General features: G+C 33.9%; 2 protein-coding genes across 2 annotated transcripts; one reads left to right on the top strand and one right to left on the bottom strand.

Annotated features, from left to right (window-relative positions):
• Nucleotides 1-243: 243 nt before the first annotated feature.
• On the bottom strand, nucleotides 244-3,969 carry LOC125850519 (CASP-like protein 5B2). Its single transcript, XM_049530376.1, has 3 exons — nucleotides 3,564-3,969; nucleotides 1,457-1,589; nucleotides 244-745 (listed from the first exon to the last, which is right to left on the bottom strand). Exons 1-3 carry the CDS (start codon nucleotides 3,692-3,694, stop codon nucleotides 545-547), a joined length of 465 nt encoding a protein of 154 aa, XP_049386333.1. The 5' UTR covers nucleotides 3,695-3,969; the 3' UTR covers nucleotides 244-544.
• A 3,214-nt stretch (nucleotides 3,970-7,183) lies between these two features.
• On the top strand, nucleotides 7,184-11,995 carry LOC125850507 (aldo-keto reductase family 4 member C10-like). Its single transcript, XM_049530361.1, has 7 exons — nucleotides 7,184-7,509; nucleotides 8,850-8,900; nucleotides 9,674-9,750; nucleotides 10,071-10,158; nucleotides 10,504-10,779; nucleotides 11,017-11,265; nucleotides 11,768-11,995. The coding sequence occupies exons 1-7, from the start codon at nucleotides 7,384-7,386 to the stop codon at nucleotides 11,852-11,854; spliced, it is 954 nt and encodes a 317-aa protein (XP_049386318.1). The 5' UTR covers nucleotides 7,184-7,383; the 3' UTR covers nucleotides 11,855-11,995.
• Nucleotides 11,996-15,372: the final 3,377 nt, after the last annotated feature.

Raw genomic sequence — 15,372 nt, 5'->3', positions numbered from 1 at the left:
TTGCGAGGTGTGCAGAAAATCTGTTACAACACATTTCTGAATTCTGGCTATGAGAAATTTCAAAACATACATTTCATACTCTGTTTATAAAGTTAAACAGCATTTTACAGTCATTAAAGTGAAATTTCAAAACAGGATTGCACTGTTTCTTATGATCACATTGATGATCACGAGTCGTTGAGTTTCTCAGTTGATGAAAGCTACCCTTGATGTAATGTGAACAGAACATGAACGTAAAACTGGAAAAAGTACAAAGGTGCTTTTGCAGTGTCGAATGCTATTAAACTTTTGATTTTCAAATGTCCAGATCATGGATAAACTGAAACCATCAAGATTTTCAGAACCTGAATGTAGCTGAACACTAAAATATACACTCGAATGAAATGGAACTCACTAGAGTTCGATTGTTAACCCCAAATGTTCCCAGAAATCAATCAGTTCAGAAGAAATTCTATGATGACAGTGCTGAGGAAGATAGTCACATACACGTGATCGGTGCTTGGAGGTCAAGATGACTGGAATAATCTTCTGAGGGCAACCAATGTTAAACTGTGGCAAGGATCCAAAACATCACATGGGAAGAAATGGCTATAAGAAACCACGTTATGAATGCAAAGACAACAGAAAGCTCAAATCTGCCACATGGAAGATGCGATGAACTACTGCAAAAGTGTAAATCTTTGGAATACAAAACAGCAATTCCCGCTGACGAGCATGCAGCTGCTAGTGATAAGGTTGCCGTCACCTGTAATTACAGTTAACCAGAAATTAAAGTTCACATAATGTCAAGCAAGTTATATCATGGCAAGGGTTCTAAAAAAGTAGCCATAACATTGTAGAAGATATTTCTCCCTAGCAGCTTCTATTTAAGGTATGGAAAAGGAAAGATTTGAGAGGAACAAGATTAGTAACGAAAAAGGGAGGGTCCTTTGAATGGCATGGACAAGCTAACATTATCGGATCATGTAAATAGGGCATTCATCGAGGTATAAAATGCCATGTTTAGTAAAACGTGAATGTGCTGCATAAAGCACACATCATCAACAGGTCAATCTGTGATAATTACAAGAGCACGACAAAAATTCATGTGTAGTTCTTTGATGTTCTCTAGTACAGGGATAGTAAATTGTTTTCAGTGTCCAAAGGCACCCTGATCTGAACTGCGACTGAAATTTCAGCTCTGACATGAAAGAGAGCAAGAAACAGCACTCTCAAGTCTCAAGCATGAACTAGGGATAAGGGGACAGAAAGGCGAGCACCTTATTATTGATGCAAAGGGAGGTCAAATCATTTAGCAACTTAGTATTGTGACTAGGATGGAAGTATTTATCTTATCGAGACAAAACAAAAATCAGGGGGATTAATGTGCAAGGAAAGCTGCCTGTATATGTCACAACTGAACACTTTAAAAACATTGCGTAAGACAGAAAGAGAAAGCAAACTGAGAAGTACATACCCAGTCTCCAACAACAAAAAGGCTCACTAAGACTGGATTTTGAAGATCTTGTTTTATCCTCAAAGCATACACATCAAGACATGCAAGTCCAAAGCTCCACAATACTTGAAGCCCCATTGATGCAATTAAATAGCTGCAAGATATTAAATATTATAAGAAATAATAGATAAGGGACAAAGCAAGATGCCAAGATACATCAACTAAATGGGAAAAGTGATCTCCTATAAATAGGCCTATTAATAGGAGGTCCATGTCCATTAAAAGGATCCACCATACTGAATAACTTGGTAACAATAACAGTGAAAGAGATGTCTAGTAAACTGCAAAACTTGGTACGAAACAATCAATACACAAAGGTTGATTTGGAGATTGATTTGACAGGGAACTTCAAATGTTCAAAGATGAAGATTTCAAAATGACATGTTTTAAACTTTCATTTTCTTTGAGTTTCAAAGTTTCTGAGCTATATCAAAATAGGTGCAATGAATTTAAGTGTATGAATCTAAAATAGGTAGGATCAAGTCTTTTCATCCAAACTGGCCCAAGAATTCAAAAGTATCTTCACCCATAGTTCCATTAACTGACCCGACATGCATCCGCACATAAAAGACGTGGATCTTTTCAGATGAAAGTGCATAACATAAATAGACAGAATGAAGATGCGGAAGCCCCTGCTTGTCAAGTAAATAGAACTTCTTAAGATATATTGATGGTGGTTTCATGTTTTGTAAAATCAAGAACTAGGGACCTCTCATATAGAACCATATGTGAAGGCCTCTTATCAAGTAATGTTCATACAACGTAAACTCACATCTTTACTAGGCTTCTTTCATAATGAAGAAGCACATTTTCGACTGTAAATTTCAATAATCAGGAGATATCAAAGTTAATCGATCCTCCTTTAAATAATATTGTCAGATAGATCACAATTAGAAGGAAGCCATAAAAGATTCATAACAAGCTTGAAATGGCTACTGGCTAGAACATGTTAAAGGGATTTAATAGTTCTGTTTCTAAATCTGTTTTCAGCTCTCTCCTATGAGAATAAATGGACACTCCACACAACTTGATAAAAATTTACTACAGAAATAATTTCTCCCCGTGCTTAATAATTAGCATAATTAGCTAATGCACACTAGAACCAACATGAGGTTCAATCCTCTAGAAATGGAAAATATCTTGTTGGGAGTGCTACCCTAAAAAATGGACGTTGTAGTGCGCAAAGGCCCCAATGCGGGTGCCGGACACCGAGTGGAAAACCTAAAATACTAATGCAGGCTAAAAATCCAGTTGGTGAACAATCAAGTAGTTTTGCCCCATTTTCCCTATCCTACTTTGTTCGGTAACCTAATTTATTGTCATAGTATAAGTTATATGTGAACAAGGACAAAGTTCTTGACTTTTCTCACAAAGGCATAATACAAAGTGTGCCCTTTAACTTTGCCGCAGTTGACATTTATGTCCTTCAACTTTGGGAGTGCACAAGTAGACACTTAAACTTGTATAAAGTTGAACAAGTTGACACCTATGTTCGACGTTGAATAATACATGTAGCACACCACATAGGACAAATGTGTCTACTTGTGCAACTTTATATAAATTTAAGTGTTTGCTTATGTACACCAAAGTAAGAGGGCATAGATACCGGGTAAGGCCAAGTTAAAGAGTACATATATGTATTGTGTTTATCACAAATAATTTGAGAAACCCTTTGGTTAAAGTGATAGATTGATTTGATTATGCAGCATACACCAACTAAACTTTCCAAAAAAATGAAATCACTTAGCCTATAGGAGATACATAATCTTTCGAAAACAACCTCTCCACCTTCCAAGGTAGGGTTAAGGTCGTACACACTACCCTCCCCAAACCTCACCTGTGAAATTATACTATACCCTACAAGTGGGAGGAAATACACAATTGAACTGAAAGCCATTTATAGCAAAATCCCAATTGACCTAAAAATAACTAGCAGAACCAAAGGAAAGAGCCAAATGCTCTTGTCATCAAGTCACCAAAAGGGGAAAAACTTACTAGACATACAATTACAAATGAAGACTGGAAGCATTAATTCATCCAAAAAAAGGAGAAGAAAAAAAAAACATACCAAAAAGCAGTGTAATTAGAGAACCCAGAAGCAGAAACCATGACTACAATTGATCCAACTGCAAATAAACATTGGCCAAGCCTTAAAAACAATCCACTCACACTTCCTGGACTACCCACCAGCTCTTTCATCCTCCTCCTACTCTTCTTCTCCCAAAAAAAGTGAAATTTCTACAGCTTTTATGCTCCAAAAAGGGCCCTTTTTTTGCAAGAAAACTAAAAGGGCCCTCTTAAGATCCCTAGATCCCTGTACTATTACCCATATCAGCACCCCAACTAACCAAATTGCTAAGCATCGATCTCTGTATCTATATCAGATTAGACGAGACGAAGAAGATGATAAACCGAATCTTCATATACAGTAAAAACCCAGCAAGTTTAACTGTCGAGAATGAACAAGGCAAATAAAATGTGCACTTTAGATACTTGAATTTACCAAGATTTAGATATATTTTTTTAATTTAAATTATAAATTATTCTAACTTAATTCTATTTCATAATGTAATTTTATTTGAATAAATTTTGAAAAGAAATTATAAGTCATTTTGACAGCTTATTGGCTTAGCCAAATATTATTTTAATTAATTTTAATTTTAAATAAAGATCAATCTTTTTATAACAAATTAAAAAAGTCATCTTCTTTCAATAAGTTTATTTTTTAATAAGGAAAAAGAAATAAAGAACTATGCATTACTTTTTTTTCTAACAATTATTTAGATATTGCACTTTTTTTCTTTTTAAAGAAGCAGTTGATTGATAAGATCATCTAATTGAGATGATTTTGCATGTCACTATGTTACATTTTGTACATACCTTTTCATTTCTAAAATTTTAAATTATATTTTTACACTGTAGGGAAAAACTGGTTCATTTAATATGTTTTCTAGGATCGGCAATCATATTTCAAAATTAATCTCTAATATCTATAATTACTAATAATCTAATATTCAGGCACTTGTATTGGCAAAAAAATGAGTAGTCTTTGAAATTATTTCAAGTTTTATCTTTCGGTAAGTATGATTCGGTCTTTTTTTATTAACTTATAATTTATGAGATAAGATCTATATATATTATTTTTCTCAGTCTTTCTCATTTGTTTTAACTTTGATGAACAAAATTACTTGTTACTTATTGCTAGTAGACGGAATATATACTATTGTTATTCTAGTGATTAACTTATTTTGGCACTACAAGCTAATAGCACGCCGACGAAAAATGGCATATAACGACCTATTTTGTACTCATTTGTGATGGCAGTCAATCATGGGAGACAATATTGCGTGGGACTTTGCTTTTATGCTAATTGTGTCAAATTTTAACTCTTCTTTTATTGTTACTATCTTGTTGGATCTGTCCACATTATAGAATCTAGGAAGTTTTGGAGTGGTCTTCCTATGCTATATGTAGGCGTGAGTCTTATGGGAGTTAAATTTCGTTACGTATCGTTTTATAATGTGTTAGAATTGAGCTTAAAAGAGAAAAAATGATATTGAAAAAGATAATTAACCAGAATTTAAAGTGTTACTTAACATTTAATTACTAGAAATAAGAGAGTTACTTAGAGCCACATTTGAGTTGGGTTAGAGATAGTTAATTAAGTGGTTTTTTTAGTGTCGGAGAGAAACTAATTAATATAGCTTTGTTATTCGAGACTAGTTAACATAAACTCACACTTATTTATAAATAAAATTGTGAAATATATTAGATTGTTATTTGAAAGTGATTTTTTTAGCATCCATGATTGTAGCCACTAATCAATTTACTTAATTTCTTAGTTAGTTTACATTTACACATTAGTTATTGTTGGTGATTGTGAGCATTTTAATATTATTAATTTTATTAAAGTGGTTCATGTACTATAATGGTGCATAAATCTTCATTTGTTGCATTAGCTCTGATACGTGAGTATTGACATTTTCTGCCTCATTACTCACATGAGTTAATGGTAGAATGTGGTTAAATTTTTTCTTAATTCTTATAACCTCTAATCCATTATTTAACCATTATTTTATCTCGTTATGTTAGTAATTCATGTAACTTTTGGATCATTCATTTATTTAATTTACTATTCGTTATCTTTTTATTCATTGCAAGGAAAAATTCTTCATCTATAAATAGTGTATTCATACTGTGTATTGAAAAACAAGAGAAAGAGGGTAAGAAAAGACGAGAAGTTTTGTATTATATATATATTGAGTTAGTGCAGTGAAAGAGAGAGTTGAGACAAAGAATAATATTCTAAGTCTTCAACTAATTCATTATACAAAAGATAGTAATTATATGTTTGAAGGAAGATGTTCTTTTTGTGGATTTTTGAACTTTTCAACTAATTCGGAGTCTGTTCGAGTTGTACAATGTTGTTGGATTGTTGTATTCTGAAGAAGACAAGTCAAGAGTGATACTGCTAGATCGGTGTAGATTATGCTACAGTATTTCCTTAAGAAAAACGAGATATCCGCAACTTAGTCTGAATATAATTTTTTAATTCATTTTGATCATTTTATTTTCAATAGTAATTCATTATATTTATGGTATATAACACCACCGGTCATTCTATATGTTATGCTATATTCTCAAAATCAAAATACCATCAATTTTGATGGTAACATGCTCTTTGAGTACCTCCATTTTTACTTTCATGACATCATTAGTGCTCAACGACTCAATGAATATGCACTCTAAGCTAAGGTAGCGATAATTTACCTTATCTCTATCTTGGTTTTGCCTTTAGTGTATGCCATCCAAATCATTTCGATGATCTCAATCTTCTTAAGAGTGTGCCCCTCAAGAACGCTTAGAATGCCTTTTACCTTCCCCAAGCGTTGACCAAGTATCTCAACTGTGTTCATCTTCGCACTAACCTTCGTAGCCCACTCTTTACCGAGCGAGACGTCCTCGGGTAGGACTTTCACATCATTCTCTCTTGCCTATTTTCATCCTCAAACTATTGATAGCCTTAAAAATATCCTTTACTTGACTAACTGAACTTAACTACATCTCCGATCTTGCAACATGAGTGAAATACACCCCTAAATTCTCGCCAAGTTTAAAAGTATTTTCAATTCTTCTCTCGACTTTTTATTAAGAGTTCCATGCCTCTACAAGTGTTTGAGACCACTTTCTATGTCATGTATCTAGTAGATCAAAATGTATTTAAGTTTAGCTAGTCAATTAATAAGGAAAAAAAAATTGACCAGAAAATTTGGTCAGAATTTTGCCAGAATGATAGTTTTTCTATGTTATTTTAACTTTTTAAACATTTCTATCCTTTTAACCTAGATACATTTTAACTAAAAAATGAAAAAAAAATCAGTTTGTTTAAAAATAAAAAAAATATTAAATTTTTTTTAATTTTCTGGCCAAATTCTGACCAAATTTTCTGATCATTCAGCACTTTCCAATTAACAGTATCTTTTTTGATTCGATAAATCGATTAAATCAATTTTTGTACGGCCTTCGTTATTGGCCCTTTTTCCAAATCTAAAATTGATTTATTTAGACAAGATTCTGCCGTCCATTGAATGAGAGATTAATTTTTTGAAAAAGACCTTCGCATTTTCCCCAAAAATAACCATCTAGAATAACGACAAATCGTTCTGAGATCTACAGTAAAATGACAAGCCACGTGTCAGCTTCAGAAGGGAGCAGTTGTAACTGACACATTATCTTCATTTCTTTTACATAATATATAAGGAGAGGGGAAGTGCAAAGTTCAATTCGCATTGCTACTCTGTAGTCTGTACTCATCAATAACTTTTTCTCTCTTTGGCGGTATACGATTCACTATCTTTTTTTTCAATTTCCCTCCTCTTTTTGTATCAATGGCGGAGGCGACGGAGATGCCGTACTTTAAGTTGAATACCGGTTTCAGCATTCCGGCGGTCGGTTTGGGAACATGGCAGTCCGATCCCGGTGTCGTCGGCAAAGCCGTGGAGACTGCTATCAAGGTTTTTTCTGTCCATCTCTCGCCATATATCTGTGTATCTGTAGTTTTAGTTTCTATCTATGTAGATTTAATTACTTACGAATTAACAGTTGATACTTTGTTTTTATTCTTCAATGAGACTCGATCTAACGTGATTCGAGCTTCTGTGACTTATGTTTTATAGAGTGAAATTTCGTGAATGCTTGTTTTTGCGTTTCCGAATACTTCATAAGTCTTGAGAAAAGCATGAAAACGCATGTGTAATAAGTAGTATATACTACTGAGATTTTAGTTTATAATTTAAGATTTATTATTCGTAATTTTAAATATATAACAAACACTTCGGTAGAGACTTACATCATATAGAAAATGCATTCCGCTTTTATAATATTGTGCAAACGATTATATATCAAAATTGCAGTGCATAAAGTTGGAGCTTAACTGTTAATTTTTGTGTAGTGTATTGTTTCAATTAAGTTTAGGGGGAAAAACTCATATGAATAAAGATGGATTTGTGTGTTTTGCTATGTTCTGCTGGTACTCGTCCTTAATTAATAGTATCCTAAGTTGACTATGGAGTGGATTATGCCGCAGAACACAAAAAAACTTTTGTGGACAGTTTAAGAAAGGAAAAAGACTGTTGAGAGTTGTGGTATACAAGTCATAAACATTGTAAAAAATTTCACTAAGGGTAAAATGAATTTGTTTCTAAAGTTGAAAGGTGCCAATTCTTTTTTGGGATAAGAGTGTAAAGGAAAGTATGTCACATGAAATGTTATTGAGTGAGTACTATGTTTTATTGGAAATAGTGTTATATTTCTAAGTCTGTAGGTGTGAAAAGATTAAATAGTTAGTATCAAGGGCAGAGAGATTGTCTCTGGTAAACAGCAGAGTTCTCTCTGGATGTGGTTTTTGTTTATACTAAGAATTTGAAAACAATGAGTAGAAGCTCTTACTATTGGAGGTGGTCGATTCAAAATTAGAGATACATATTCTGAATGCTTTTTCATACTTTCCTAGAGTACTTGTAGAAGATTACACTGGTACCCTGTTCCAATGTGGAAAAAAAGTGAAGGAAATATGTGTTCCCACATATGCTTAGTGATGAAATTGTGCATGGGTCTAACTTTTATTTGAGTTTATGGAAATGTATATATTAGTGGGTGCATTGCTCTTCTTTGAGAATTATTTTCTGTATTGTAGTTCTTACTTGTAATGGCCAAACTAGATGTTAAGAAGTTATGTTGCTACTAAAGTAACTTTGGAGTAGTTCTAAGAGTTCAACCACTTTGAAGTGTCACTTGCAACTTAGTGATATTGGCATTCTGGCGCAACCTAATCATTCTCTTCTTTTTGCTACAGATGGGCTACCGGCATATTGATTGTGCTCAAATTTATAAAAATGAGAAGGAGGTAAGTTGGTTTTAATCATACTGAACATTGCATAGTATTGAAGTGGTTCTCTCATCTAAAATTGGAAATGACACTTTTATTATTTATTTTATATCTACAACACACCCCTTTATATGTCGGCCATATTCATTTTAGGGACGAACATGTGTAGATAATCTGTTGATGGGTCGGAGGTCATGTCAAACTGTATGACTATCTCGTCTGAAAGGATTCTAAATCATTGGAGAGGGACACTTATTTATTTACTTCCCAAAATAAAGTAAAAATAATTGCTGTTTTTTTGCATCCAGTGGGTGTCTTGTACTGAGACGGCATGATAGAGGGGCTTATCAAGTTATCACTTACAAATCTCAATTCTAAGTGTAAATGCGTCTTTAATGTATCTTGTTTACTGTTCCCTAAATATTGCTGCAACATGGGAAATTATCGCTTTATGTTAAGATCTGAAAAATCAGTACATATGCAAAGTAGCCATTAAGGTGGCACTTTAGGTGCATTATTGATGTGATAGGCATTCTGCCTATAATATTAAGGTCTTGTGGAAAAATCTTGTGTCAGTCTTTGATGGTTTTGGACTTCATCTTTTGCCTAGGGAAAGGTGATCAATGATTATCATTTGTTTCCAGATCAATCTGTCATTAACATTTTCTGTTCTGATTTGTTGAATTTGTTCAAACCAAGGTTCATTTTGTTAGAATGTAAAACATGTCCTGCTTTCTAGAATAACCTGTCACTAAATATATTTCCTTGTCTCATTTTTTTTTTCTTCAAAGATTGGTGAAGTTTTGAGCAGGCTGTTTAAAGATGGTGTTGTCAAGAGGCAAGATCTATTCATTACATCCAAACTCTGGTATGTATTCAAACATTCCTATTACAACTTACCTACCTGTTGTTCGCCCTAAAATTGAAATATGCTGACTCAATTTCTTTCCATTATGAAGTTAACTTGCTCAACTTTGTGGAGTTATTCTCATCAATCTTTTACCATTGGTCGTTTGTTTATCATTGTTGAGTTCCCTCTTTTATCATTTATGTTTCCTGATAGCTTGGTAATTCAATACCTACTCTGCTTTTAGCACTAAAATGGTGCTGATGGGCCTCTGTTTTTTCCCTCATGGTCTCCATAGTGTTTCAGGATACTCATACATTCAAGTGTATTAACTTTTTTAGGAACACTAATCATGCACCTGAAGATGTACCAGTCGCACTAGACAAAACTCTTAAAGACTTGCAGCTGGAATACGTTGACCTGTACCTCGTAAGTTCTTCTTAATGTGAAGCTTTCTTTCTATTAGTATTTCTAACTTTGCTAAATAGTTCATAGCCATATTACTAAATTAATATAATGTACTTCTAAGAAGTGTTCACTGCAATATACTCCCACTCTTCCCATAAGTAGATGCACCAGAACGAAATTTTAGAGCTGCCACGATGCTCCTGAGAACTATAAATACTGCCGTTGAACTTCTACATGTCTTGGAAAAAATTTAAACATCAAAAGAGAGTTCATTAGTTTTATAAATTTAAGTGATTTACTTGTTCTTTTGTTTTTTCTGTATTAATTGGTATCCTTGTAAATAAATTGAGACTTTTGTTTCTATAGATCCATTGGCCTGTCAGTATGAAGCCTGGATCAGTTGACTTTAAACCTGAAAATCTTATGCCAACCAACATACCCAGCATATGGAAAGCAATGGAAAAAGTTTATGATTCCGGGAAGGCTAGAGTTATTGGTGTTAGCAATTTCTCTACTAAGAAACTGGGAGATCTTTTGCAAGTAGCACGGATTCGTCCTGCTGTCAACCAGGTGGAGTGCCATCCTTCGTGGCAACAAGCTAAATTGCGGGAGTTCTGTAAATCCAATGAAGTGCACCTCTCTGTGAGTTCATTTCTAAAGCTCTTGTACCTCTTGCGTACATTGTGGTCATGTTTTCATTTGATTTTTCTCCAATTTCCATTTTTCTTCTGATTACTGTGAACAATTGTTCATAGGGGATGAATTTATTTGTTCCATGATTTTGGTTGTTGGTAACCATTGACTAGTCATCTGTCTACATGAGTAGATTGACAATGAGTTACTGTTTTTACTCCTTTTCTTGACACCTTTTTATTTCAGGCATATTCGCCGCTTGGCTCTCCAGGTACAACATGGCTTAAAAGTGATGTGCTAAAGCAGCCAGCTGTAATCTCAGTTGCTGAGAAATTGGGCAAGACTCCTGCACAGGTTTGTCTTCGTTGGGGGATTCAGATGGGTCAGAGTGTACTTCCTAAGAGCACACATGAAGCACGGATTAAGGAGAATCTCGATGTACTGAACTGGTCTATACCTGATGACTTGCTTGCCAAGTTCTCTGAAATTCCACAGGTGAATTCTTTCATTGTTATGGCAATTTCTTTTGATATTACTGAGATTGCAATTGTAAATTTGTTCTCTCTTATCATATTAATTTCAAATTTGAAAAGTGCGAATGGACCTAGAAATTGGCTGTATATCTTCTCTGAGATAGCAATCCCTGTTCCAAGGGAAAAGTAAATAAAAATGAAGAAAGAAACACGAATGAGACTTGCATTGCACATAAGGAATCTCTGTCAGACTTGTATTCATGAGTTCTTTGATACCGCTTGGTGACATTCATATAATTTACAAATAGATGCTTTGATACCTCTTTTGACAGATTCATACTGTCAAACGAACGTCTAATATTCATGACTATATACGGCCATGTGCTAGTTAGACAACACCTGCATCAGGACCAAAAGAAAATTAAACACCCTTTTATCTGTGCACTGCCTCACTTATACTCTTCAATATTCCTGGATGGTTGCGATAAGTTATTAAAGCAGTTCATGGATTATTGACATTGCAGGCAAGGCTGCTGAGAGGCACTTTATTTGTTAACGAGACGCATGGCCAGTACAGAACACTTGAAGAGCTGTGGGATGATGAGATCTAAGGTCACAGTATGAATTAACTGTTGAAGATAGGCAAATCTTAATCCATTTGTCTCAGAGATTTAAGCTTCTTGTGCACTTCCTTTTCCTTTGAACTTTCGGAGATAGGTGAATTGTCAAACCATTAGATGTAGGTTTCCTTGTTATGGCAAATTCTTGAATGGTTTTCCAGCATAGTATGTACACTTTTCTCTTACTTTATACAAACACAAATGCATTTTATACCGAAATACCGAAAATGACTAATTGTATATCGAATCAAATCGGCAAAAAAAGAGATGTTTGCTGCAAATTACAATTAAAATAAACTATGACTATAACATTTAATTTGAATTAATAGTTTGTTATTTCATATAATTTCCCATATTATTAGTAGGGAGGGCTAAAGTAAATACTTCACGAATTAGAGAGCAGAATTTGGACGTTTTCCATATTTATTAAGTAATTTTTTTAATGGCTTCGTTAGTGAAAAAGAGGTAAAAATAAACTATTTCGGAAGCCAGAAGTACGAAGTGTGTCAATTTAATAATGTTCTCAACATGGATAAGTCAAACTTTTAAGACATAGTACATAAACATGTAAAATTAAATAACAAATATTAAAGTTCAAACTTTTACTTGTGAAAATTTATTGCTACTATCAGCTGTGGGGATGCGCCGACTTGAAGTTTTACCTTACTGTTTTGTTTGTCTTGTACAGTTGATTTTCTTTCAGGCAACTGTAATTTTGGGGGATGCATTTTGTCTTCGTTGGTTTGAACCCACGCCCTTTCGGACGGCATTATGTTATAAAAATTATTTAGAATTTTAAATAGGCAAAAGTATTCATTACTCTTTTGAATTTGAAATTTTTTATTTGGTGTACACTTAAACTATATTCCATTTTAATTATCTCCGAACTTGTTTATTCCTCCATCATGTACACCTTTTTTGTCCACTTGCTCCTATTGTGACTACACGCGCGCGACAACTGGCAAAAGTGATGATGTGGATTTCCACCTGGATAAATAATAGCCACCTAGATAAATTAATATGACAAAAAATAAATATCAAACCTTCTCACCTTCTCACCTAGGCTTCTCACCTAAAACTTTCGGACTAAGCTTCTCACTAAAACTTCCGGACTAAACCCGAAAATCTTCAAGAAATTAATATTTAGTATTGGAGAACTCAGATTAAATGCCAGCACAAGACTTTTATTGTTGGGAATAAAACAAATTAATTTTGAATTAAAAAAAATCGATGAAAATTGGGGTTGTTTCTGCAATATCTTGAAGAAAATGGGTTGTAGGGGAGGATGTGGGGTTGCAGGGGAGGGGATAGAGTGGTGCAAAATAGATTTTAAAATAGTTGAAATAATTAGGTAAAATGCTACATGTCATTTATTCATTGGATAGTTTTTCTTAATTTAAAATTCATTGTTTAAAAGTTATTTTTGAATAAGGGCTGATTTCGCGGAACTCTTTTTGGATTTGGGTTTTTCTAGACGTGAACTTAGTCGATTAAATTTCAAATTTGTCTGAAATTCTTACCAAGTAAGTGTTAATCTTTGTTTCCTTTACTTTTCATTTACATTTTGCCCTATTTTTCATTTAAAATATGCCAAATATTAAAGAAAAATGGAGATTTTACGTTTTTTTACCATTGTAGCTTTATGATATGGCAAAAAATCACCTCCTCACGCGCCTAATAGAGTGTGTTGTCAATTTCTACCCCAGGTGGACAATAAAGATGTACGCGATGGAGGAATAAACAAATTTGGGGTAATTAAAATGGAATATAATTTAGGTATACATTGAATAAAAAACTTCAAGTTCATGGGTAATGAATACTTTTGCCTTTTAAATACGCTTTTTGATTTATTTTTATTTGTTAAATCTTACGTAAAACAAAAGCGCCGTAACGAGGAACCTTGGCCTTACGCCCCTGCTTAGGATTCATATGGCGCTATACTCCGCAATTCGCAGAGCTTCTAAGTCCACAATTCCTCTTGCACTTCGCTCCGTTGCTACTGCCACCGCTTCCACCGTCGGAAATGACCATTGCGGCGGCGCTTTTAGTAGCTTCTCGGTTCCGGCGCTTCATTACTCCACCAGCGCAGTCAAGAAGAAGAGAAAACACAGCTCCTTTGATAATATTCTACTTCAAATCGTCGATTCGGAAATCAAATTTGCCATAGATTCTGAGTTTCACGACTGCGTAAGTTACTGCCATTTGAATGCTGATATGAAATGCCGAATGAGCTTCTTTTTTTGGTTATTCTGACTGTAGCTTAGTCTGTTGTGTTGAGAGTACAACTATACATCATGTTTGGTTTGAATTTAATCACCTAATTCAGTCACTTCTTATTTGGGTTCTTCGCCTAGTATATGAGGCACCAATATCTTTAACATACATTTGTCAATTACTCGACTCAAAGAGTCTTTCGAGTTTCATGAATATAATCATTTTTGAATAAATAACAACATAAACAAAAGGAAGTTATTTTTTTTCGCCAGAATTTACGTCAACCATCTAGAAAAATAACTTAACATTCCTGTGGCTTCATTTGCCTTATATCTTCTTATTTTGCTTTCATATTTTTGTGCCACTAAAGGCATAGGTAATATCTATATACATTCTTGATCCTTTTTTTCACCCCATTTGTGGAATCAGACTTTGTGGTATGCTGTTTTCATTTGTGGAATCACACATTGTGGTATGTTGTTTTGTTGTTGGTATTTAAATACTTGGGAGCTTCAACATGCATAGGAAAAAAACTAACTTAAAAGTAGAGATTTAGTTGATATCAAATGATATTAGATATATAAAAAGTCTAGTAACATTTTTGGTAACTCAGTTATTCATAAATGCTACTCCCTCCGTCCCATTTTATTGGACACCCTTTGACTTGACACGAAAAAAACAAGACTTTTGAAACTTGTAGTCTAGAACAATCCTTGGATATTTGTGTGGTTGAGATTTATTTCTTTAAGGGTGAGAATTTTTAAATTATTTCTAATTATAGTAAGTTGACATACTTTTTGGGATGGACTAAAAAGGAAAAAAGGTGTCACATAAAATGGGACAGAGGGAGAAATTTATTTTTGTGTGATATTCAACTAAACACATTTAGTATTCAACGGCAACAACATATTCACTGAATCTTATAGGTGGGGTTTGAGAGAGTAGAGTGTACGCAAACCTTATCCTTTCCTCCTGGAGGTAGAGAAGTTGCTTGTGAAAGACCCTTGACTCAAGTAATGCAATATCAAAGCTAGTAGAAAAGAAAATGACAAATTCAAATAGGTCATAGTAAATAATAAGGGAAGTATTTCATAGCATTCAGAGAGAGAAGGTACAGTAATAACAACCAAATAATGTGATAACCAAAGCAGCACAAGAAATAACAAGGTAGTAACATGAATCGAAGGACTGGAATCTATGAGAATAATGCTATTAATACTGGTATGGATGGAGAAACAGGTATAGAGTACCAAACTTATAACGCACGAGATAAGACATCATGCAGTTACTTACTA

This window comes from Solanum stenotomum, unplaced genomic scaffold, assembly GCF_019186545.1.
Source record: "Solanum stenotomum isolate F172 unplaced genomic scaffold, ASM1918654v1 scaffold17538, whole genome shotgun sequence".
NCBI classification, from domain to species: Eukaryota; Viridiplantae; Streptophyta; class Magnoliopsida; order Solanales; family Solanaceae; genus Solanum; species Solanum stenotomum.
Note: the sequence above shows the minus strand (reverse complement) of the source record. Positions and strands in the feature narration are given on the sequence as shown.